General features: G+C 48.7%; 1 protein-coding gene and 1 long non-coding RNA gene across 2 annotated transcripts in view; one reads left to right on the top strand and one right to left on the bottom strand.

Moving 5' to 3' along the window:
* The first annotated feature begins 7,420 nt into the window (after positions 1–7,420).
* LOC140426371 (cystathionine gamma-lyase-like) overlaps positions 7,421–26,586 on the top strand; it is a 60,326-nt gene continuing 41,160 nt past the window's right edge. Inside the window, exons 1-6 of the mRNA XM_072511041.1 lie at positions 7,421–7,719; positions 12,980–13,061; positions 18,013–18,132; positions 23,141–23,193; positions 26,087–26,104; positions 26,201–26,215. Of these exons, the coding sequence (XP_072367142.1) occupies positions 7,552–7,719; positions 12,980–13,061; positions 18,013–18,132; positions 23,141–23,193; positions 26,087–26,104; positions 26,201–26,215 (456 nt within the window). The 5' untranslated portion in view covers positions 7,421–7,551. The remainder of the gene's footprint in view (positions 7,720–12,979; positions 13,062–18,012; positions 18,133–23,140; positions 23,194–26,086; positions 26,105–26,200; positions 26,216–26,586) is intronic.
* On the bottom strand, positions 7,477–8,115 carry LOC140426373 (uncharacterized). Its single transcript, XR_011948192.1, has 2 exons — positions 7,937–8,115; positions 7,477–7,821 (listed from the first exon to the last, which is right to left on the bottom strand). It is a non-coding gene; the product is annotated as an uncharacterized lncRNA (long non-coding RNA).

Genomic DNA, 26,586 nt, shown 5'->3' with positions numbered 1-26,586 from the left:
GGATGTGCCCTACAGAGTGGACCAGGCACCTGAACCGCATCTTCAGGATGCTGAAGCACTGCTCGATCATGCCCCTGGCTGCTGCGTGGCCGTCATTGTAGCGGGTTTCCACGTCGATCTATGGTCTTTGAATAGGCGTCATTAGCCACGTCCACAGCGGATGACCCCTGTTGCCCAGGAACCATCCCCCAGCCAGTGGTGCGCCTCAAAGAGGCCGGGAATCGTTGCGTTTGTCAGGATGGAAGTGTCGTGCACACTGCCTAGGTATCGGGCGCATACGTGCATGATGCGCATCTGATGGTCACACACCAACTGTACGTTCAAGATTCACACCATCCTGCCAATGGGAAGGCCACTCGATCCGAGTGTATCAGAACATTGGGGCAGACCTGAATTTAACGCAACCAAGGCGGCCCTTTACAAGTTTGGGGTGCGGTTTTGAATGTTGTGCCCGGCCAAACTGTGGGAAACCTTCCAATGGAAGGAATACTACTTCACCACACTGGCCGAGGCGGACGTGTGTGTGCACAGGCACTGGCTTGAAAGGCAGCAAAGAACAGAAAAGGACAATTGCACATGACGGAACTGCCTCGATTTCAACCTAACTTTGAGTCCTGGAAGGACTGTCTCCTGGCGAGAGTGATAAAGTGCAGAGATAGATGAGGGAAGAGGGCGTGGGAGGGGAACAACAGAATAGGTGGGGGAGGAAAAGGATTGCTCCCGAGCGGGGAACATCACTGCACTAGCGGGCAAGCCAGCACAGGGAAGTACAAGCGGGGGGGGGGAGGTGGGGTGCAGTGGTACAGCTCCCAGACAGGGAGGGTATGCCTGGCAGAAGGGGGGGTGGAAAGCCAAACAATGGGGGGGAAGAAGGGAAAGGACAGGAGGGGGGAAGGGGGAGTCTCCCTCCATGGCGGGGGGAGGAATCAAAAGAGGCAGACAGACCCAAGAGGGGGCATCGGGGGGTGGGGGAGGGGGGGGGGTGGAGAATACTGGCCAAGATGGGTCGCACGTGGCAGCAGCGAAAACAAAAGGAAAACCCGGATTGCTGTGGCGCATCCACAAGTTGAGTATGTTGACCCAGCAGGAGGGGGGCACCATTAGAACTGAGGGAGTGGAGAGTATCCTGCATGCAGGCGGGGAAGGCTGGATGGATTCCCAGCAGACGTCTCCAAAACATTTGAGTTGGGGTACCACAGTGGTTAGCACTGCCGATGGTGCTGAGGACCCGGGTTTGATCCCGGCCCCGGGTCACTCTCTGTGTGGGGTTTGCATATTCTCCCCATGTCTGTGTGGGTTTAACCCCCACAACCCATAGATGTGCAGGTTAGGTGGATTGGCCACGCTAAATTGCCCCTTAATTGGAAAAAAACTCAATTTTAAATTTTTTTTTTCGCAGACTCATTAGTAAGGGGTACCCTGCCACCACGGTGATACCCAAAAAAGACAAAGACCCGACAGAATGCGGGTCCTACAGACCACCAGTCGCAGAAGATCTTTGTCAAGGGCAGGCAGCTAACAGCGAACATCAGGCGCCTGCTAAACGTGATCATGATCCCATCTGGCGATAGAACATCAGAAGTGATCATTTTCCTGGACAAAGAAAAGGCCTTTGACAGAGTCAAATGGAAGTAGCTCATGGAAGTATTGGAACGGCTTGGGCTCGGGCCAGAGTTCACCTCCTGTACAGTGCTCCCATGGTGAGCTACAACGTGGTACGGCCAAACACCACCAGCTTTAGATACTTCCGGCTGTACAGACGCATGAGGCAGGAATGCCCTTTATCCCCACTACTGTTTGATCTGGCAATTGAGCCACTCGCGATCGCCTTCAGAACGGTGAAAGGGTGGGGAGGTACCCAAAGAGGAAACAGAGAGCATAGAGTCTCACTCTATGCGGACAACCTGCTCCTCTTTGTATCAAATCCCCGGGCCAGCATGGAAAAGATAATGAAACTCCTAAAATAGTTCAGAGCCTTCTCAGATAACAAGCTTGACCTGAGCAAGAGCAAGATCTTCCCTGTGAACCCACAGGAAGGAGGAAGAAAGGTGGGGGGACTGCCGTTCAAATGCACCCAGACTAAATTCCGCTACCTGGGGATCCAAATTGTCCACAGCTGGACACAGATCCACAAGTGGAACCTGATGAGTCTGGTGGAGGAAGTCAAAATGGACCAGCAGAGGTGGGGCTTGCTCCAACTCTCCGTTGCAGGTTGAGTGCTGATGATCAAAATGAGCTTGATGCCCAGGTTCCTCTTCCTGTTCAGATCTTTCCCAATTTACATACCCAAGGCCTTTTTCAACGCAGTCAACAGGTTAATCATGGCCTTTGTGTGTATGGGGAGGGGGGAAGAACCCGAGGATCCAAAAGAAGGTCTTACAGTGGGGAGAAATGTGGGAGGCCGTGCCCTCCCGAACCTACAGTTGTACCACTGGGCGGCCACAACTGAAAGAGTATGGGGATGCGTCAAGGAACTGGGAGCAGAGTGGGCGAGGATGGAGGAGAGTTCCTGTGTAGGGACATCCCTCCGTGCGCTGGCCACAACTGCAACAGTGCCAATGAGGCCTGGCCAACCATAACCACAGGTTCTGGTCCTGCTAGACTTGGTGGGAACTGGACGTTCTTCTTTGAGGCCATGCCCAAGCTTGTGGCAGGGAGGTTAGAGCCATGCCCAAACGTGGCAGTCTTCCGGGTGTCAGATCAGCCAGGGCTCTTCAAGGGCAGGTGGGCTGAAACCCTAGCCTTTGCCCCACTGATCGCCTGTCAGAAATTTCTGCTTGGCTGGCGATCGGCAGCATTGCCCAAGGCTGCAGACTGGCTGTCTGACCTGGCGGAATTTCTCAGGCTGTAGAAAATAAAATTTGCCATCTGTGAATCGGATGAAGGTTTCCACAGCACACGAAAGCAGTTCTTGCCTTATGTATTTTCTCTTCATGTACGGAATGATCTGTCTGAACTAACTATACGCAGAACAATATTTTTCACTATAACTTGGTACACGTGACAATAAACAAATCCAATCCAAGTGTCTGTAAATAAATGTCTTGGCCATGTTGAAGAATGTCAAATGTAAGAAAAGTACGGTTGTGTAAGAGGGGCCCACGGCCACAGTTGTTGTTGGGATGTTCTTCTGTTGTGAATATATGTGTTGGTTTAACATTGTTTTGTAAATTGTTGGATACAAAATGCGAAAACTCAATAAAAATATATATTTCTTAAAATCCTGTACAGGATTGACTGGTAAAGGTGGAGTGGAAGCTTTGTTTAAATCTGTCATTTGGAAAACCTGGTCTGGACTTTAGAATGCAAAGTGCTAAGGAAAGCATAATTATAAGAAACTTTGAAAGCATGTTTTGGAAGTTTGGAAACTATCACGTGACAATCATTTGGGGTGATTCTGAGGAGAAATCCACAGAAACTAACTTGAGTTCAGAGCGAAATGTGTCTATTTGACCACAGCCAATCTTTTGCGCTTAAAGGGGCATTGTGGTAATGAGACAATTATACTTTTTTAAAAACTATTTTTATTCTAGGCATTTAACAGATATACACAGAATATCAGAAGAACAACACATCAACCCAATAAACAACCACAACCCTCCAACCCTTCTGATTGCAACACCTGCCATGTCCCGCCTTCCCCATTTTAGCCCCCTTATCCCCACCAAAAATACCCCCTCGCACACACCTATTCTCCACCCATGCAAAGAACCTGCTCAACCTCGTCATTGTCATATGGGCCCTAAACACCACTTTAAACTGGATGAAGTTTAACCGTCCACAAGGCCTCCACCCACGTCCCAACCCCCACGTCCCCTCCTCCCATATGGGCTTAATATCCTCCACCGGTGCGCCCTCCATCTTCATCAGTTCCTTATAAATATCTGACCACCTTCCACTCCCCTATTTCATCCTCCAATAACAGCTTGTCTTGCAACACCGGAGGCGGCAGCCCTGGGAAGGACGGCACCTCTCTCCTCGTGCAATCTGGAACTTGCAGGTACCTAAAATCATTCCTCTTGGGCAATTCATACAATTCCTCCAACTCCTCCAACCTCGCAAATTTGTCCCTTATGAACAAGTCCCTGAAATACTCAATCCCCACCTGCCGCCACCGCCAGAACCTCGCGTCCAGCCCCGCTGGCACAAACCTATGGTTGTGGGCAGATCAGCACCCAAAACGATGTACACTCCAACCCAAAGAGCTGCCTATCCTATACTGACCCCACACCTTTAACGCCCACACCATCACTGGGCTCACGGAGTGCCCGGCCGGTGAGAACAACAAAGCCCTCAAACGTGTTCCCATACATGACACCACATCCACCTGTCCCCAGACCAACTCCTCCTTCATGGCCCATTTCCTCACCATCGCACTATTTGCCGCCCAATAATAGTTTATCAAATTTGGCAACAGCAGCCCCTCCCACCTCACCTTGCCCCATTCTAGAAAAGCCCACCGCACCTGTGGGGCCTTCCCCACCCACACAAACCCCGAGATCAGCACATTGACTTCCCTTATAAAAGACTTAAGGACAAAGATTGGGAGGTTCTGAAACAGGAACAGAAATCTAGGCAGCAACGCCATTTTCACCGTCTGCACCCACCCAGCCAGCAACAGCGGCAATACGTCCCACCTCATAATATCCGCCTTAATTCCTTCCACCAATCGAGCTAAGTTCAATCTATGCAGTTGGGCCCAGCACCGTGCCACTTGAATATCTAGGTATATGAAGCTCGTCCCCACCACCATAAACTGCAACTCTGCTAATCTCCTTCCTGCCTTCTGGCATTTTTCGGTAACACCTCACTCTTTCCCGTGCTCAATTTATATCCCCCAAACCGGCCAAATTCCCCCAAGATCTCCATAGGCTCCCCCAATGCTGCTCATATCTATAGTAACAAGTCACAGCAAAATCCTATGCTCGGTACTGTAGCCATGTAAAATGGCTGCGTTCCGATTAATCTGGCCAAAACCCAGTTTAAAACGGCTAACCCGAAAGACTGCTGGGAAAAGCAGCCAAGAAGACACAAGCAGGCAGCTGCAGACAGTTTTGCATATTCGGCTCTGGGAACGTAGCCCAGATCGATACTCAGGGCTTTCAACAGCCCATCAACCCAGGTATTCACAGTTGCATTCAGGACTGTTTGCAGCCAATCTATTCAAACATCCACAGTTAAATCGGCTATCCCTGGGAACAATTGCAACATATTAGCAATTGAATACCGGGCCAGACCTGTCGACGCCTGCAGTGGCCGAAACAAAGACAGGTGAGCGACCACCCCCCGATCGAGGAATCGCCTCACCATTGGACACATCGACCCCAGAGATTGGGGACAGAATCCAATCACTTGGGACTCAGGGTCAAGGGCCACCCCGGGAGGCGGGAAGCCCCCGGGCCCTATAAAAGTGAAGGTCCAAGTTCAGATCTCTCTCTCTCATCTTCGCCTGCTCGAGACCTTTGCAAGACCAGCCACCGGCAAGTGTAAGTTTGAATCCAACGATCGCTATCCGGTAGAGACACCTAGCCACCGACCTGTAGCAGCCTTTTGAATCCCGCGGGCCAGATTTGATTGGACAAGCCATTCGTTTCCCTGACCTGGTGGGCTCTTCCTAAGTTAAGTATTGGCCAGTAGTGATAGGTTTATTATATAAATAGTAGTATTAGGGTATTAATATTGCTTGTTGTATATAATAAATGACCGTTGTTTTAATCCTTACTAAGCGGTGTGCTGTATTATTAATCATAACCTGAACTTGAACCACGTGGCGGTATCATAAAGATACCTGGCGACTCATGAGCAAAGGTGACGTAAACAGAGCAAATAGACTAAAGCTAAAAAGAGCAACAGTACCCCCCCCCTATAAATTCCTTTGCAATCACTCGACACCCTAAATGCCATTGCCAATGGCTGTATCGCCAAGGCAAAAAGCATCAGGGAGAGCGGGCATCCCTGCCTCGTCAGACGATATCCCTGCCTCCTCAGGCGACGTAGCCCAAAGTACCCCAACTCACTCTGTTTGTCCGCACACTTGCTACTGGCACCTTGCACAGAAACCGGACCCAATCCACAAACCCTCGCCTGAACCCAAACCGCCTCAGCGGTTTGCCGACTCCACCTGATCAAAATCCTTCTCCGCGTCCATTGCCACCACTACCTCTACCTCCTACCCCTCCAAGGGTATCATAATCACATTAAGTAACCTCCGCCCATTTGCTGACAACTGCCTTTCCTTCACAAAACTCGACTGGTCCTCCCCTGTCACCCTTGGCACACAGTCCTCAATCCGCAATACAAGCACCTTCGCCAATAGTTTGGCATTGACATTCAACAATGATATCAGGCGGTATGTCCCACACTGCTCTGGGTCCTTATCCTTCTTTAAAATCAGGGAGAAGGATGCCTGCAACAATGTGGGGGGGGGGGGGGGCTCCCTCCACTCCCCCCACCCCGAACCATCCGCAAATGCACCCAATATAGTGCAATCGCCTCCCGGGGGTGATTCACGAGGACCAGACGGGTTTTGTTAAGGGAAGGCAGCTGAATACCAATGTGCGGAGTCTCCTTAACGTAATGACAACTGTGCCACATGAACCACACCCATGTCAGCAATCCTTCCTCTCTCCCTCCCCTCCCTCCTCCACCCTTCAACGAAAAACCAACATCATGGCTCCCCACACCTTCCTCCTGTCAACCCCCCACATCACTCCCATTAACTAGCCCACCCAGCTGTCCTGGTGGCCGCCACCCAAGGCCTCTGACTCCCCCTAACCTCTCCAGCCCATCCCTCCCCCAATCCACCCCACCACCAACAAAGAAAAACAAAAAGCACACTCACCATCGCCCGTGAAACCCACCCCAAACTACCCACCCCGTGCACTTTACAATGAAGACAAAGCTCCTCTCCAAAGTTCGGTGTCCTCACACTCCTCCCAGTCCATGGTCCCTCATAAAGTCCATTGCCTCCTCTGGCGAGTCAAAATAAAACTGCTGTTTCTGATGTATCACACACAAGGAGACAGGGTACAAAACACCAAACTTCACCCCCTTAAAGACTCCATGGCTACCATCGGAAGTCAAGACAATTGTACCTTAATACGTACATTGTAATCCGTATTAATCTTACAATCTGTGTTTATTTGTAAAACTAAGGGTGGCGGGGCGGGGGCAAAGGAATATTGTATAATTCAACTTTTGTGTTGAAATAATATTTTTTATTTGTTGGTGAAACTGAAACAAAAACTGGTTCTGTTCACATTGGCGCCAGAGTGGGCACTGCATTGAAATCTGATCATTATTTATTTGGTAATAAGGAAAGTGGAAAATACATTATATTTGCGGCAGCTGTAAGAGTTGGCGGCATCCAAAGGGTTACGAGCGGCTGTTTCGTGTGTCCTGTCACGAGATAAAGCCGCGCCTCCAGTTCTTGCCTATTAGCTGAGCTCTGCGGCAGCGCTAGTCTTGCTTAGCGTCTTTTGAGCTCGGCCCTGGTGAAAGTTGGTTGCATATTTGTTTCTGGTGAAGGTCGCTGCGCCGGTAAAGGCAATAATGTCTGTTGGAGATCACCTACCGAGTGAATTTCTGCCGTTTTTTGAGCATTTTGCCACCCAGGCACTTCATGCGGGACAGGATCCCGAACAGTGGAAGTCTATGGCAGTGGTGCCTCCAATATCTCTGTCGACCACGTTTAAACAGAGTGCTCCGGGGCAGCATGCAGTAAGTGTTTAATGGCACAACAGCTTTCGGTTTCCAGTGTTACTCTTGACTCGTGTGAAGAGGCAAAAAGACTGGTACGCACCTTCGATTACAGCAAAGCGTCTGAGTGAGTGGATGGAAGAGGGCATTATTAATACACTACAAATGTGCCTTGCGCACTGTTTGCATTTAGTGGCCAAAGGAATTGGATATTCACTCAGAAACTAATACTTAATACCTTGGTTACAGTTGGCAACCCTCCAGGAATTGAAGATCAATCTCCAGGACATTGCTGAGTCCAAGAAAGTCATCGATGTGTCTTCCAAACTTGTTTCTTAAAATTAAATTTTCTTTTGAACATTTCTTTTTAGCAGAAATAAGACATATTGAAAATTGAGGTGACGAAGGCTGTTGGGAGAGAGGCAAGCGCCATCCGATCGGGCAATGAGTCTTTTTGCTTTCTAATTGGGGAAGGGAGTCGTCACTGGGGTGGATATGCTGGTTGCCTAATGACAGGAGGGGGAGGGGGCAGGTTATGTGACTAACTCTCCAGGCATACATTTAGTCTCTGGCAACTGTAATTTTGCTATTGTATATGATGTGGCTTGCTCGTCCTATTTTGAGCATCAACGTGCTTTGCTCTTTCATATCAAAGCAAAATACTGTGGATACTGGAAATCTCAAATAAAAGCAAGGTTGAGAAGGTGGGCCTTCATCAATAACCTCAGCCGGTATGGGGATTGAACCCGCATCGTTGGGTCTCTCTCTGCATCACCAATATTGAGTCCAGAAGATGAAATGTTGTTCCTTGATTTTGTTTCACTGGAACACTGCAGCAGGCTGAGAACAGAAAGAGCAAGGTAGTGAAATTAAAGTGGCAAGTTTGTGGTTATGCTTGCAGACTGAGCGGAGCTGTGGCACGAAGCGGTCACCCAATCTGTGTTTGGTTTTGCCAGTGTGAGCAGCAAATACAATATACCAAATTGAAAGAAGGATATGTAAATCGTTGCTTCACCTGCAAGAGTGTTTGGGGCCTTGGATAGTGAGGAGGTAAAAGGGCAAGTACTCCTCGTTGCATGGGAAGGTGCAGTGGGATGTAATGTTGGGTGCGCAACCTGCCTTCTGTTAGGATTCCAATCCATTCTCCCGAGTTCACCCCCTGTTCTTTCGTTCACCTCCAGCATGATGCCACCACCAAACCCATTTTTCCCTCCACCCCCCTGTCAGCATTCTGAAGGAACCATCCCTTCCATGCCACCCTAGTCCACTCCTCGACATTCCCCAATTTGTGAAATAGGCATAAATAAAGCACAAGAACCAATGGATCTTGAGCTGCTGATGTTGGTGCCAATATGGGAAAGCATGTGTTTTGATTTTACAAAAGTTGCAGACAGCAAAAAAAAAATTGCACATCCGTCAGATGCACCTAATGTCTCAAACTGACATTTTCCTATTTTCTGATATAGTGTTCTGTTTATACAGGAAATGGGGTTTGGGAATAACAAGTTGGACAAGAATGCCTTCTTGCCTCGTTGGATTGAATGTCTCTTCTTCCCACCCACCTCTCCCCTCACTGTTCCATCCTGTCCTGTCTCCTCCCCGTCCCCAGAGTGCACAATTTTGTACTTTTAAGCACCTCAAACATTAAGTTTGGATTTGGCTGCCAGAAGCTAATTTTATGTCTACATAAATCTTTATATTAGATATTTTTGAAAGTGATGGGTACTACTTGAGGCATTTAGATCAAAGACAGATCAGATTTTCTACCTGGAATATTTCTCTTTAGATGTGCTATGTTATCATTTGAACCTTGGAAGAGTCAAATTCATGTGTAGAATTGTTTTTTTTTAACATGGATGAATTGCCAAACAAGTATTGGCATGCATTAATAACACTGGACATTTTATCTACAGTTATTTTCTAACACTGCAACATGTTTTTACGGGGGTAATTTTGGCACAGCTGGTAGCAACTGTACCTCTGGACCTGAATGTTGGGAGTTCAAACATTGCAGCGGAACATGGAGTGCTGAGGGAAGTGTTGTTTTGTTCAAAGCAGTGCCCTTGGATAAGACATTAACCTTCTATCTGAACTAGATAAACAGGGCTTTTCAAGATTAGAGAGTGCTGTTAGTCCTGATAAATATTTCTTGCTCTACCAAAGTCCTGAAAACAAATCATTTAATCTGATTGGAATGTTGCCCATCATACCATCTGTTCATATTTCATAATTAACAAGAATGAGTATTCTAATATTCTGTCCTCTAAAGTTAAAATTAATATTTTTTTCCAAATAAGTTTATTGCCCAATTTTTAAAAAAAGTTCAAATTTCAATGTTATTGACCAACATGTGGAACTGATTCAGATTTACTGTTGTACACAACTACAGTTTGGATCAATAATTAAAAAGAAATATACAAGGCTAGAAAAATACGATTGTACCTATCTAACATTTCACAAATTGCACAACTTCAGTGCTAATCTTAAAACATGTACATAATGGGTAGCTTTCATCTATATTAAGATTTGTAACAGTTTGAGAAATATAGTGGAAGAGAAATTTGGATGCTATTTTCTCAAGATCGAGCAGGTCATGGGGATTTGGGGAAAGAAAATTTCCTTGAAGGCCAGCGACAAGGAAAATATTTAATATTAAGCGAGGAGATGAGTTAGGAAAGTTTCTTTTGAAGTTTGTTAGAGCATGGAATGCTTTGTTGTATTTGAGGCTGATACATTTGCATCTTTTACTGGAAGACGAGACTAATTTTGAGCTCCTGCACTCTCCCAACAAACCTGCTGCCAGGGGCCAGAGAAATTCTGCCCTAAGTACTGGAAACCATCTGCACTGCTGTGAATGATTTGGTAGCTCCGACAGTATATGGCAAGAGACTCAATTTAAAAGGATTAACTTAAAAAAAATAAAAAATGCCTGTTTATCACATTGGTTCCTATAAAATTCATGTAAGCATGTTTCTTTAGAAGCACATTTGTTATTCTTTACTCCAATGTTATTCGCACATGTACACTAGCTGGGCTGATCTGTGAAAACAAGTGCAATAGAAAGACCTATTTGTAACTTAGACAACATTAATTCAAATCATTGGTGCCTGAAAGGACTGTCCAGAGGTTGTTTGCAGAGAACTGGTGGTACATTTATGGATGAGGGGTTGAAATTGATGGCATTAATTTTCTTTGACTCAATTCCTCCAATTAAGTTAAGACTGCCTTTCTGAAATCTGGCTTTCAGAATGCATAGGTGTGTTTGAGGGGGTTGGTAGAGATGGAGCTTGTTAAAGCCTCCCTGGGGAAGCCAACCTGATGCTTGCAGGCTGTGTCACCGGGAATAGCATGTAGACGGAGGATAGAAGCACAAGTCCCTGGCGATGGCTCAAAAGATGTGAGGTAAGGTAAGCCATTACCTTAGGGCAGCACGGTAGCATAGTGGTTAGCACAATTGCTTCACAGCTCCAGGGTCCCAGGTTCGATTCCCGGCTTGGTTCACTGTCTGTGCAGAGTCTGCACGTTCTCCCCGTGTGCGCGCGGGTTTCCTCCGGGTGCTCCTGTTTCCTCCCACAGTTCAAAGATGTGCAGGTTAGCTGGATTGGTCATGCTAAAATTGTCCTTTGGTATCGAAAATTGCACTCCGTGTTGGGTGGGGTTACTGGGTTATGGGGATAGGGTGTAGATGTGGGATTGTGTAGGGTGCTCTTTCAAAGAGCCGGTGCAGACTCGATGGGCCGAATGGCCTCCTTCGGCACTGTAAATTCTCTGATTTCTGCTACAATAACAGGAAATGCTGAATAAACTAAGCAGGTCTGGCAGCATCTGTGGAGGTAAACAGAGTTAATGTTTTGGACCTCCATGATCCTTCTACGGAAACCATTTCCGGTGATGTGGTGGTTATATTGTGAAGATTAGAGATGTGAAGACAGTCCTATGAAGCCTGACGGGAAGAGGCAATGGATCATGAGTGAGAGCTGTGTGGAAATGAAGAGGGGTTTGAGAGGGAGAGGTATCTGTCCAAATAGTTTCTAATTTGGGGCTTTAAGAAATTAGTGAATGTTTTGCACTTGGTGAATCCTACTTGTCATTCGTCACTGAGGATGATGGGCAAAGATAGAGCAGGAAGGGAGAAAAGTTATGCAAAGGAATTGTGGATCATAATAATCTTCATATTGGAATGTGTAGCCAAATGGCTTTGTGAGGAGAGTTGCAGCTACGTTTCTGTCATGTAAAGTTATCATTTTGTCATCTAACTAATGACCACATGGTGACAAGAGGTTTCTTAGAGTAAATATTCCATAGAGTAAGTTGGTGATTATTGGCCATTTTACATAGAATTTACAGTGCAGAAGGAGGCCATTCGGTCCATCGAGTCTGCACCAGCTCTTGGAAAGAGCACCCTATCCAACCCCACACTTCCATCCAATCCCAGTAACTCTGCAACCCCATCTAACCTAAGGGCAATTTGGCATGGCCAATCTACCTAACCTGCACATCTTTAGACTGTGGGAGGAAACCGGAGCACCCAGAGGAAACACACTGGGAGAACGTGCAAACTCTGCACAGACAGTGGCCCAAGCTGGAATCGAACCTAGGACCCTGACACTGTGAACCATAGTGCTAAGCACTATGCTACCATGCTGCCCTTTACGGAGGAAGAATTAGGATAGAGAGGCGAGATTAACACTGTAAAGCAAATTTGGTGAGATGGCCTCGAGGAGCAGCGGATGACAGTTGGGATTGATGCTCTGGGATAGCGAATGGCTGAATTGTAGTATCGAGGAAAATTGTGATTTTTATGCTTAGACGACTTGATCTCTAAAACAATACGTTTGACTGATTCTGTTATGTCGATACATCTTTAGACAGTTGAAGGTTTCCATTTTAGCTGATAACATCTTGTATAAGTATATATAACGAGTTGCAAGAGATAGACCTGCAGTCTTATCTATGTACATAGAGTAGATTGCCACAGGCAAAACACTAATGTATAGCAAATGAGCATAACGGCTTGTGGCAAATCACCTTTCTCATCCAGGATTGTTTGATGCAAGTGGGAGGAGCTGGGGAAAATGGTTCTCCAGCTGCTGAGGGATAGTAGTTAACAAGGGTGGTGAATGCTACATTTAAACTGAAACTAGGCTATTGAGAAACTTGTAGTGTTGTTTTTGTTCCTTTTTTAACAGCACATGCCAGAGGATTATGTTATTTTATCAGCAAAGGCTTTTTTGTGAATCTATTGTACTGCTAAAGTGTCTGTTTCTGGATTTTTCGACAGGGCTTTGAATACAGCCGCAGTGGAAATCCTACACGGAATTGTTTGGAGAAAGCTGTAGCAGCAATTGATGGAGCAAAATACAGTAGGTCACAGCACCTGGTATTTTTAGATTTTTGTTTTGTGGTGGGGGGTGAGGGGAGGTTTTATTGATAATTGATAAGGCAGATGTGCATCCCAGGTTTTGATGAATTATACGAGTTTGACTTTTTCAGCATTGCATATACTCGGCGGGGTGAAATTGGACATGGAGGCGCTTATTATTTTTGAACAGTGAAAGCCCTCTGGGTTTTAAAATTGCATCCTTAATGAGCATGCACAGTTCCAAGAAATTGGACATGGAAGCACTTATTATTTTTAAAAAATATTTTTTATTCTCCTTTTTCACATTTTCTCCCAAATTTACACCCACCAACAATAAACAATCAGTAACAAATATGTCAATTCCCATATCGATAACAACGATCCCATCCTCCCACCAAACCCCAAACATTAGCCCGCATATTCACACAAACGGCAAAAAGGAATTAGGGATCACCCATAGTTTCCATTGACACACACACACACACACAGCCCCCCTCACTCCAACCCACCCACCCACCCGCCCCAACTAATGTTCGATGTTATCCAATTCTTGAAAGTGCAGAATGAATAATGCCCATGAATTGTAGAAGCCCCCCATCCTTCCCCTCAGTTCAAACTTAACCTTCTCAAGAGTCAAGAATTCCAACAGGTCCCCCCGCCACACCAGGGCACAGGGTGGAGAGGCTGCTCTCCAACCCATCAGGATCCGCCTTCGGGCGATCAACGAGGTGAAGGCTGCAACATCTGCCTCCGTACCCGTTTCCAACCCTGGCTGGTCTGACACCCTGAATATGGCCTCCCGGGGGCCCGGGTCCAGTTTCACGTGCACCACTTTAGAAATTACCTTAACAACCTCCTTCCAGTAATCTTTGGACAGGACCAAAACACATGAATGTGATTAGCGGGCCCCCTCTGCAACGTTCACACACACCTTCTACTCCTTCAAAGAATCGGCTCATCCTCGCCCTCGTTAGGTGTGCTCTGTATACCACCTTCAGCTGTATCAGCGCCAACCTTGCGCATGAGGTGGAGGCATTCACTCTCCGGAGCACCTCACACCAGAACCCCTCCTCCATATCAATTCTCAACTCTTCCTCCCACTTTGCTTTGATCCCTTCCAGTGGTGCCTTCTCTTCCAAAATAGTTCTGTAAACTGTCGTCACTGCCCCGATTTTCCAGTCCCCCTGTCATCAGCACCTCCTCCAGCAATGTGGAGGCTGGCTCCACCGGGAAGCGCTGTATCTCCTTTCTGGCAAAATCTCAAACTAGAAGCACTCGTTATTTTTGAACAGTGAAAGCTCTCTTTGGGTTTTAAAATTGCCTCCTTAATGAGCATGCACAGTTCCAACATAAAGGGCACCAGGTGTTCTCTTGGCAAACTGGTTAGGGTGTATGTACTTAATATCTACTGGAAGCAGGCAGAAGATGACATTACCACTAGTGCTACCATTTTCAAGTTTCACACTCTGTGAGGTTAAAAGATGATACTAAATGAACACCCATTCAGCAGCATGAAGGACACCACCCCACTGGTGCTCTTTAAAAGGACCATGAACTTTTTACAGGTTATCCAGCTGGCTAGGATAGATGCTGAGAGGTTGTTTTCCCCTGACTGACGAGCCTAAAACCAGGTATCATCGTCTCCGTATAAGGGGTTGGCCATTTACGACTTGATGGGAAATTTCTTTGCTCAGAAAGTTGAGAATTTTTAGAAATCTATACCCAGGAGTCGTAGTTTTACAGCACACCAAGAGGCCCTTCGGCCCATCGCGTCTGCACATATCTATTCTTTAAATTTAGAGTACCCAATTATTATTTTTTTTCCAATTAAAGGGCAATTTAGCGTGGCCAATCCACCTAACCTGCACATCTTTGGGTTGTGGGGGTTAAACCCACGCGGACACAGGGAGAATGTACAAATTCCACACAGACAGTGACCCAGGGCCGGTATTCGATCCCGGGTCCTCAGCGCTGTAGTCCCAGTGCTAACCACTGCACCACATGCTGCCCTTGCACATATCTAATCTAATCCCATTTTCCAGCACAGCCTTTTATGCTGTGGTATTTCAAGTCTTCATCTAAATGCTGTGGATGCTCAACCTTTGAGAATCTAGAAGACTGCGATCGATGGGTGTTATCTTTTTGGGATACCTGGGGAATCCGAATAGGCAGGAAAGTGGAGTCCAGTTAGTTGGGCATGATCTTATTGAGCCATAGAACAGGCTTGAGGGGCCGAAGGGTCTATCTGTGCTCTTATTTCATATGTCCAGAACTGAACCGATTTGTTGAGTTCTATGAATAATGGTACAGAATGTCCAAATTTCTTAATTGCCCTATGCCTGTGTCTACCTACTTTCAGATTGGGTAAAATAATCATCTTTTTAAAGAGCTGTAGGCTTCTCTCCCTTTGACTAAAATTTCTCAACCATGAACATTTCCAAGCACATTCTGTGTTTTCAAGAGATTCATTCAAAATCACAATTCAATTTGAAGCAACAGTCATAGCTGCAAAGTTTTATTTGACCTATAGGTTACTACTAGATTTTTAGTGTGTGTGCCTGTGGGTTAAGAGCTGCTCTCTGAGTGACTTATCACAATTACTCATTTTAGTTCTTTTAAAAAAAAAACCAACATCCTCCTCCACTAAATCTAAGAACATTAGATAAGTCAAGTATCTTTTTTGCATCGCTTCTTGGTCTTTTAGCTAAGGTGAGCATGAGGTCGGGTGTAATGCCTGGATCTGCTATGTCTCTTGAGGGGACCATGAATTGGATTTAATTTGAATTGTTTTTTTGGAGCAGGCAAGGAGCTGGGTTAGGGGTTTTGCCCCTGTCCACCACTCTGGCTTTGTAACTCTGATAAAGTAATTTTAAAATAAGTAACTTTTTTTGTACGTGATCCCAAATAGTGAATGCTGCGCCACCTATCTCAACTGATTTATGTCTGACATCTCCACACACTATTTTTCTGCCTGGGTGTTACTAGATGCAACCTAGTGTCTATCCCTTTTCTCATTTCTATCTACAGATGATGCCAGTTGTAGTACTGTAATTGTTAACTTGGTTGGGAGCAAACGCTATGGCCCTAGGCTTCAATCTGAGATTTTCCACGTCTGTGTGGCTCATTGTTCATAAAGCCATGCAGGAGACGTTTTGGTTTTGTGGATATGGCATTATGAAATGCCTTTGGACAGGCTAAAAAATGGTAACCCCATCACTGCCTTTTTTAGCCTTCTCTTAAAAGAGACTTCTCTCCTGCAGCACATATATTTACGTTCATAAATGTAATTGTCGCCACAAGTCGCAGAAGACCATGGGCTGCCTTTGAGAGAAAGCTGACTGTGGCGATTTAACCTGAGGGTTACCACAAATCAGCCAAGGGGCAAGGTTGAGAAGGTGGGGCCTTCATGAATAACCCTCAGCTGGTATAGGAATTGAACCCTCACTGTTGGCATCATTTCCACATGACAAACCAGCCATCCAGCCAACTGAGCTAATGATAGGATGTGCAAGTGAGAAAATGCAGTTGGAATACAAAAAGGGGTATATTACATAAACTAATCAACTTGAGGATAAGAACCCTGGTCCAGATAGATTGCATCCAATATTTCAAAATAATCTATGGAGAAAGATAGCAGATGCATACTATACATATTTAATAATTAATTAGGCTGATGGATAGGTATTATAATTCCTATGTTTATGACAGGGAACAGAACATGAAGGAATTTATAAACCAGTCAACTTAACATGGTAGGAAAAATGATGGCATTCCATCTGGAGGAGAGCATTGAAGGTCATCCAAAAACAAAAAGTATGCCAAATAGTCAGCATGGATTTCAAAGAAAAAATCTTTGTTCACGAGTGGACCGTGCAATAGATATAATTGACCTGGATGCCCATAATAGACGACTGAATAAAATCCTAGAATATAGAGTTGGGGGACACGTGTCAGAATGGATTACTAGCTGGCTTCAAGACAGAAAGCAGTCTGGGAGTGAAGGGTAGTTATTGAGAGCGGCAGAAGGTGGGAAGAGGTGTCCAGAGGATCAGTGCTGGCACCACTGCGGGTGGCTATTATTGATTTGGACTTTGCCATCCCAGAGTGGTTGGGGTGGGTGATTTGGAATAGTGGGAGAGATGGTCAATATTGAGAATGACTGCCAACAATTTACACAAATGAACTTGCAGAATTGGCAAATGTATATCTCGGACTGATGTGTGAGCATTTTGGGAGAAAGACTAGGGAGGCCCGTTGTTTGGAAAGTGCAAGCCTAGGTGGGAGAGAGAAACAAAGGGATCTTGGAGTACAAATACACCAAGCACTGAAAGTTGTGCCAGAGGTTAACCAGAGCATAAAAAAGCAAACCAAGGACTTGCTTTATTTCTAGGGGATTGAATTGAAAAGTAGGGAAGTTGCACTCAACCTATACCTTGGTTAGACCACACTTGGAATAATGCGTTCTGGTCACCATATTTTAAAAAAGGATATAGGGGGCACTGGACAATTTGCAAAGAAGGATGATGTCAGAAAGGTTTGTGTATCAGGAAAAGATTGACACGCTGGGTATCTTCTCTCTTGGTCAAGGCAAGTAGTGGTCTTTGAAGGCTTTGATAGAGTGGATACAGAGAGAATATTTCCTTCTGTGAGGAAGAGCATTTCTAGAGGCCATCGATATAAGAAAGTGACCAAGAATTCCAATAGCAAATTTAGAAGTGGATACTTGCTACCACGGAGGATTTAAGTATGATACATTTGAAGAAAAGATAGACAAGCGTATGAGGGGCAAGGAAATAGTTGGTTACGATGCTGGAGTGGAGTGTATATTCCAGCATGGTTGGACCAAATCGTCTGTTTCTGTGCTGTATTATCCTATATAAAAGTATTTAAATTATCTTGCATTGCATTTTATTTGGTTGTCCATTGATTTCCATTTCTCCTCTTTTCTGCAGGTTTGGCATTTGCCTCTGGTTTGGCAACAACCATGACAATTGTACACCTATTGAAAGCTGGTGATAACATCATTTGCATGAATGATGTTTATGGAGGTATGAGGCTGACCTTTTTAAGGAGTGACGATCATTTTCTTTGCACTAAGATGGACCACTGTATTCCTGAATTGGGCATCTTCAGAAATGCAGAGCATGGGGTTCATGTGATGGGGAGTGGCTGTGTTAAGCGAGCCCTGGCCCTGCTTGTCTTTTAGTACATTATTTTATCCTTGCACACATTTGATTGTCTTTTATTGGGACATACGTGTGGTAATATGTCCCTGGATGATCCTGACTGGAGTTCTGCGATGGGGAGCTGGGTGAAATTGTAAAGAATCCTTGGTGCGACTGAGGTGGTCGGAGTTGGCTGGGATGGGGCCCAGCTTGCAGTGACGTTGCTGATGAGCAGGCCGAGAGTGGCAACCTCCTCGATTGTTGTTGTGGATGGTCATCCTGGATCTGTGTTGAAGGTCTTTGGAGCTCACCTTGAAGAGCTTCTTAGAGCAGTCCAAATCTGAATTGATCTGAAGTTCCTTGGGAGAATGGTGGAGGTGCAGAAGGTAATCTGTGCATTTGACAGAGCACATTTACTGGTAAAGGCCTGCCTTCTGTTTGTTGAGATCCTGATGTGTGGTCTGTCACATATGCTTACGCCTTTGGGTGATGGAATGTCCCTTTGTTCGCTTTCTTGTGGGAAGTGAGCGACGAATTCCCAACTGAGTTTGAAGATTGGTGTCCCCCTGGGCTGGTGCTTTGGTTGTGGTTCCTCTGGTGTCGGGATAACCTCTTGGTAGAAATGAAAGTGCTTTGTTTTTCAGAATCCGAGGTGTTCAGTGACCTTGTCATGGCTTTGGCCTTTTGACCAGCATGGATGCTATTGTTACCCTGTGATTCTTCAATAATCCTGGACATAGGGCGACATGTGTCGCCCTGTGATTAGCACCGCTGCCTACAGCGCTAAGGACCCGGGTTCGAAACCCGGCTCTGCACTGTCCTTGTGGAGTTTGCACATTCTCCCTGTGTCTGTGTGGGTTTCACCCCCACAACCAAAGATGTGCAGGTTAGGTGGATTGGCCTCACTAAATTGCCCCATAATTGGAAAAATATTGGACTAAATTTATTTTAAATTTTTTTTAAAAAATCCTGGACATTGCTCCCTTGCTGATTATTTGTTGTCGTTTCTCGTGCAAGGGCGTGCGAGGTGTGAGCATGAAGGCTAAAGTTATCTGTTGCCTTGCTTTTGCAAAAAATGAATGAAGCCGATTATGTGATCTGTGTGCAGTTTTACTCCTGTGTGCAGGAAGCGGGGGGGGGGGGGGGGGGGGAGGGGGGGGAGGGGGGGGGGAGGGGGGGGGGGGAAAGAGAGAGCAGAAGAGTAGACTCCCCTTGTCTTGTTGATAGTGAAGGTGAGTGGAGCCATGGCAGGATGGTCGGTGGATGGTTGATGGGGAGTTGGATAGTAGTTAAGTCCTCACTGAGATTGAGAATAGTCCCCCACCAGTTAGAGCTAGTTGTATTGAGTTTTATTTAGCTTTTTGTTATTAAGAATTCGTGCTGATCTCCATCGATGGCCTGGGCAGATTATGTATCCTGGAGAGAATTGGGTTCCTTCGTAATTTTGTTTTGAGTTCGGTGTTCTTTGGAAATGGATCATGCTGAGGTGGACTTGGTTAATCCCTGATTATATTATTGATTTTTTTTTTTCCCTTTTAAGGTTTTTTTCCCTCCTTCTCTTCATCTGGGTGAGCAGTGTGCTGGGTGTGGTTGAGGTGCAATCACAGCTGGAGTATAGGTTCTGAATGTGCAGGGTGAGCAGTGTGCTGGGTGTGGTTGAGGTGCAGTCACAGCTGGGATATAGGTTTTGAGTGTGCAGGGTGAGCAGTGTGCTGGGTGTGGTTGAGGGGCAGTCACAGCTGGAGTATAGGTTCTGAATGTGCAGGGTGAGCAATGTGCTGGGTGTGGTTGAGGTGCAGTCACAGCTGGCATATAGGTTTTGAGTGTGCAGGGTGAGCAGTGTGGTTGAGGTGCAGTCACAGCTGGAGTATAGGTTCTGAATGTGCAGGGTGAGCAGTGTGCTGGGTGTGGTTGAGGTGCAGTCACAGCTGGGATATAGGTTTTGAGTGTGCAGGGTGAGCAATGTGCTGGGTGTGGTTGAGGTGCAGTCACAGCTGGCATATAGGTTTTGAGTGTGCAGGGTGAGCAGTGTGCTGGGTGTGGTTGAGGTGCAGTCACAGCTGGAGTATAGGTTCTGAATGTGCAGGGTGAGCAGTGTGCTGGGTGTGGTTGAGGTGCAGTCACAGCTGGAGTATAGGTTCTGAGTGTGCAGGGCGAGCAGTGTGCTGGGTGTGGTTGAGGTGCAGTCACAGCTGGAGTATAGGTTCTGAGTGTGCAGGGCGAGCAGTGTGCTGGGTGTGGTTGAGGTGCAGTCACAGCTGGAGTATAGGTTCTGAGTGTGCGGGGCGAGCAGTGTGGTTGAGGTGCAGTCACAGCTGGAGTATAGGTTCTGAATGTGCAGTGTGGTTGAGGTGCAGTCACAGCTGGAGTATAGGTTCTGAATGTGCAGGGCGAGCAGTGTGCTGGGTGTGGTTGAGGTGCAGTCACAGCTGGAGTATAGGTTCTGAATGTGCAGGGTGAGCAGTGTGGTTTGAAGTGCAGTCACAGCTGGGTATAGGTTTTGAGTGTGCAGGGTGAGCAGTGTGCTGGGTGTACATACATATTTCTTGACATACATTCTTCCCGTCCCTCCCAGCCCCCTCTCTGTCCCCTCGTTGGTAGCCCCCTCTTCTGCCCTGGGTATCTTATAGCTGAGCTCTGCTCCTCTTTTCTGCGGCTTTTCTTGTTGACCCTGTGGGTTTGGGGTGTGTGGGGACTTCTTGCCTTCCCCCCCCCCCCCTTCTCCCCCTATGTTTCTCTGTGACTTCCTTGAGTTCACTTCTCATCCTTCCCCCCCCCCCCCCCCCCTCCCCCCTCTTGTACCTCCTTGTTGTATGCGTTCTGTCCTGTCGGTAGTTCCAGGTCTTCCGTCAGTTCACTCAGGGCCGCTGGTCTGTCCCCTCTGGAGACGTTAGCGTCCTCTGTCCTGTCTCCATTTTTTAAAGGTGGTGTCGAGCATGGCTGGTGGGAATTTGTGGTTTCCACAGATGGGGGCCATGGGGGACATCTTGGGTTAGCCTGAATTTGGGTTCACGTATCCATCCCCTCGCCCTCTCTGCCGCAGCTGTCCAGTGGTAGTATTGTAGATGTCTCCACCTCACTTCCGGTTGTGGCTATGCCTAGATAGGTCGCACGTTCGGCAGCTCCCGCCGGGAATGGACTTTTGGGCTCTTCAGAGGGGCCCCAACGGCAATTGTTCAACGTCTCCCAGTGTGGGAAGGTGACAGCAAGGTTCCCCCGACATTATATGGATGGATCAGGAGCGGAGCGGTTAAAAAAGTGACCCTGTGCAGCGGAAAGTGGGAGGGAGGAAAAGCAAGATGGCAGCGGGTGGAGGACCAATCAGCATGGGCGCAGTGGTCGCAGGAGCAGCAGGAATTCCTTAAACGCTGCTTTGCGGAGCTGAAGCCAAATGCTGGCGCCAATGAAGGCGGCGATTTGAGAAGCTTGTGGAGACCCAGAAAGCCCCAAGGGGCAGCGATCCAGGAGGTGCAGCAAAAAGCCTCGGAGAACGAGGACGCGATCTTAGGCCTGACAGTGAAGGTCAGAGGCGTTGCACAAGAGGTGGCAGGAAAAGTTTGAGGATCTGGAGAATAGGTCGAGGAGGAAGAATCTTCGGATTCTGGGTCTCCTTGAAGGAGCGGAGGGGTCCGATGCTGGGGCATATATGAGCACCGATGCTCAATTCGCTGATGGACGAGGGAGCTTTCCCGAGGCCCCTGGAGCTGGATGGGGCTCATCGGATCCTGGCATGGAGACCCAAAGCCAACGAGCCGCCAAGGGCTGTAGTGGAGAGGTTCCACCGCTTTATGGACAGAGTGCGTCCTGAGATGGGCCAAAAAAGAATGGAGCAGCAGGTGGGAGAACATGGAGATCCGAATCTACCAGGACTGGAGTGCGGAGGTGGCTAAGAAGAGGGCTGGTTTCAATCGGGCTAAGGGGGTGAAGTTTGGGATGCTGCAGCCGGCGCGATTGTGGGTCACGTTCCAAGATCGGTACCACTATTTTGAAACGCCTGATGAGGCTTGGAACTTTATCCCTGGCTGAAAAGTTGGACTCAAACTGAGGGTTTGTCGTGGGGGGATGTTTACTGTGTTTACTGCATTTGGGGAATGTTCTTTCTGTTTCAGTGCTGGGTGGGGACGGGTGAATGGATTTGATGTGGGGGCTGTGGGAGAATGTTGGAGGGGCAGGACCCCCCGGAGGAAGAGGGGGGGCGTGGAGGCCTGGGGATGGGAGTTGGGGTAAGGTCGCAAAAAGGTGCTGCGCCAGAGGGGGTGGGGCTGGCTCAGACGGAAAGCGCGGGCTTTTTCCCGCGCTAGGGAAGGATGGGGGCGGGTGTGGGGGGTGGGGGGGGAGGGGCAGTGCTGGAGAGGAGCGCGCACTGACTGCCAAGGGGTGGGGGGGGGGATTCTCACACTGGGGGGGTCGATGGAATGGCGGGAGAGGCTGGGGTCAGCAGGAGTCAGCTGACTTAATGACCAAGAGTTTCATGGGGGAGGTGGGGGGAAGAGAGAAAAAGAGAGCAAAATGGCTAGATGAGGATCTGCAGGGGGGCGGGGGGGGAACTCGGTTGCTGCTGCATTGGCCAAAGGGGACCTGGAAGTAGGAGAGGTGGTCGGGGTGGGGGTCCGCCGCCTGGGGGACTGGGGGGTGCAGGAGGTGCGAGCACGTGGCTGGCCCAGAAAAGGAGATGGCTAGTCGGCAGAGGGGGGGGGGGGGGGCGAGTAGCCCCCTGATCCGGCTGATAACTTGGAATGTGAGGGGCCTGAACGGGCCGGTCAAGAGGGACCGGGTGTTCGTGCACTTAACCACATCTGCCTTCAGTCCCCTTTATGGTCCAGGGGAGACATTTGAAGGTGGCAGGTCAGATTAGGCTGAGAAAGGGCATGGGTAGGGCAGTTCTTTCATTCAGGGCTGGATGCGAAGAACCGAGGGGTTGCAATACTGGTGGGGAAGCGGGTGTCGTTCGAGGCACTGAATATTGTAGCAGATAATGGAGGTCAATATGTGATGGTGAGCGGTAGGTTGCAGGGGGTGCAGGTGGTACTGGTGAACGTATATGCCCTGAACTGGGATTATGCTGGATTTATGAAACGCATGCTGGGTCGGATTCCGGATCTGGAGGTCGGAAGCTTGATAATGGGGGGGCGGGGGGGGAGGGAGGACTTCAACACGGTGCTGGACCCCAGCACTGGACCGTTCTAGGTCCAGGATGGGTAAAGAGGCCTCCAAGGTGCTCAGGGAGTTTATGGACCAGATGGGGGGAGTGGATCCATGGATGTTTGCCAGGCTGCAGGCCAGGGAATTTTCCTTTCTTTTCCCAAGTCCATAGAGCCTACTCCCAGATAGATCTTTTCATTTTGAGTAGGGCGCTAATCCTGAAAGTGGAGGGAACGGAATACTCGGCCATAGCCATCTCGGACCACACCCTGCATTGGGTGGAGCTGGAGTTGGGGGAGGAGAGGGGACCAGCGCCCGCTGTGGCGCCTTGATGTGGGACTGTTGGCAGATGAGGGGGTGTGCGGGCGGGTGCGGGGGTGCAGTGAAAGATACTTGGGAGGCCAATGACAACGGGGAGGTGCAGGTGGGGGTAGTCTGGGAGGGCGTTGAAGGCGGTGGTTAGGGGAGAGCTAATCTCCAATAGGGCCCACAGGAGAAGAGAGCGAGGAGGGAGAGGTTGGTGGGGGAGATTTTATGGGTGGACAGGAGTTATGCAGAGGCCCCCGAGGAGGGGCTACTTAGGGAGCGACGGAACCTCCTAGGCGGAATTCGACCTGATGACTACGGGAAAGCAGAGGCACAGTGGAGGAAGGCGCAAGGGGCGGTTTATGAGTATGGGGAGAAGGCGAGTTGGATGCTGGCAGATCAGCTTCGTAAGAGGGAGGCAGCGAGGGAGATTGTGGAGTAGGGATAGAGGGGGGAATACGGTGTGGAGTGCAGTGAGAATAAACAAGGTATTTCGGGGATCTGTACAGGTCTGAGCCCCCAGCGGGGGAGGAGGGGATGCGACGATTCCTAGATCAGCTGAGGTTCCCGAGGGTGGAGAGGAGCAGGTGGCTGTTTGGGGGGCGCCGATTGGGCTGGAGGAGCTGGTTAAAGGATTGGGGAACATGCAGGCGGGGAAGGCCCCGGGGCCGGGTGGGTTCCCGGTTGAATTTTATAGGAAATACGTGGACCTGCTGGGTCCGTTGCTAGTGAGGACTTTAATAAGGCGAGGGAGGAGGGGACCTTGCCCCCGACAATGTCCAGGGCGCTGATCTCTTTGATCTTGAAGCGGGACAAGGATCCATTGCAATGTGGGTCGTATAGACCGATCTCGCTCCTCAATGTTGACGCTAAGTTGCTGGCGAGGTGCCGGCTACGAGAATTGAGGACTGTGTCCCGGGATGATTCATGAGGACGGGATTCGTGAAGGGTAGGCAGCTAAATACAAACGTGCAGAGGCTCCTCAATGTGGTTATGATGCCCTCGGTGGAGGGAGAAGCGGAGATAGTGGCAGCTATGGACGCGGAGAAGGCCTTTGATTGGGTTGAGTGGGAGTATCTTTGGGAAGTGTTGCGGAGGTTTGGGTTCGGGGAGGGGTTCATCAGTTGGGTCAGACTGCTATATAGAGCCCCGGTGGCGAGTGTGGCTACAAACCGGCGGAGGTCGGAGTACTTTTCGGCTGTACCGGGGGACGAGACGGGGATGCCCCCTATCCTCCTTGTTGTTTACACTGGCAATTGAGCCGCTGGCCATGGCACTGAGGGAGTCCAGGAAATGGAGGGGATTGGTTTGGGGGGGGGGCGAGGGGCGAGGGAGAAGAGGAACACCGGGTGTCGTTGGTATGCTGACGACCTGTTGCTGTATGTGGCAGATCCAGTGGAGGGATGGCGGAGGTCATGCGGATCCTTCGGGAGTTTGGGGACTTTTTGGGTATAAACTCAATGTAGGGAAGAGTGAGCTTTTTGTGTGCACTCGGGGACCAGGGAAGGGGGATAGATGAGCTACCGCTGAAGAGGGCGGAAAGGAGCTTTGGGTACCTGGGGATCCAAGTAGCTAGGAGTTGGGGGCCCTGCACAAGCTCAATTTGACAAGGTTGGTGGAGCAGATGGAGGAGGATTTTAAAAGATGGTATATACTGCTACACTCACTCGCGTGTAGGGTGCAGTCGGGTCAAAATGACGGTCCTCCCGAGGTTTCTCTTTTGTGTTCCAGTGCCTTCCCATTTTGATCCCCAAGGCCTTTTTCAAACGGGTAAGCAGGAGCATCATGGGATTTGTGTGGGCGACTAAGACCCCGAGGGTGAAGAGGGTGTTTCTGGAGCGTAGCAGGGATGGGGGGGGGGGCGCTGCTGCTGCCGAATCTGTGTGGCTATTATTGGGCAGCCAATGTGGCGATGATCCATAAGTGGGTAATGGAGGGAGAGGTGTGCAAGAGGTTAGAGATGGCGTCCTGTGTGGGCATCGAGCCTGAGGGCACTGGTGACGCTCTCGCTGACAAGGTACACCACGAGTCCGGTGGTGGCGGCGACGCTGAAGATCTGGGGGCAGTGGAGGTGACACAGGGGTGAGGTGGGGGCCTCGGTTTGGTCCCCGATTCAGGAGAACCATCGGTTCGTCCCGGGAAGGATGGATGGGGGTTCCGGAGCTGGCATCGGGCAGGGATTAGAAGATATGGGGGACCTGTTCATCGATGGGATGTTTGCGAGCCTCGGGGAGTTGGAGCAGAAGTTTGGGCTACCACCGGGAAACGCTTTCAGGTACATGCAAGTGGGGGCGTTTGTGAGGCGGCAGTTGAGGGAATTCCCGCTGCTTCCGCCACATGGGATTCAGCACAGGGTGATTTTGGGTGTATGGGTTGGAGAAGCAAGGTTTCGACTATTTACTAGGAGCTGCAGGAAGAGGTGGAGGCCTCGGTGGAAGAGTTAAAGGGACAAGTGGGGGGAGGAGATAGATGAGGGTCTGTGGGCTGATGCCCTGAGTAGGGTTGATTCTTCCTCCTCTTGCGCCAGACTCGGCCTAATACAGTTGAAGGTTACTCACAGAGCGCATATGACAGGGGCGAGGTTGAGTAGGTTCCTTGGAGTGTAGGGCAGATGTAGGAGGTGCTCGGTGAGCCCGGCAAATCACATCCACATGTTCTGGTCGTGCCCGGCACTGGATGGGTTTTGCGAGGACTATGTCCAAGGTGGTGAATGCCCGTTTCAAGCCGAGCTGGGGGGTTAGCATTATTTGGGGTATCGGACGAGCCGGGCGTGCAGGAGGCGGAAGAGGCCGGTATTCTGGCCTTTGCGTCCCTGGTAGCCCGGCGGGAGGATTTTGCTTACTATGGAAAGATGCAAAGCCTCGTTGTGGAAGCTTGGATCAATGACATGGCAGGGTTCATCAAGCTGGAGAG

Source organism: Scyliorhinus torazame, chromosome 7, assembly GCF_047496885.1.
Source record: "Scyliorhinus torazame isolate Kashiwa2021f chromosome 7, sScyTor2.1, whole genome shotgun sequence".
Classification (NCBI taxonomy): Eukaryota; Metazoa; Chordata; class Chondrichthyes; order Carcharhiniformes; family Scyliorhinidae; genus Scyliorhinus; species Scyliorhinus torazame.
This window is presented reverse-complemented; position numbering and strand designations above follow the sequence as displayed.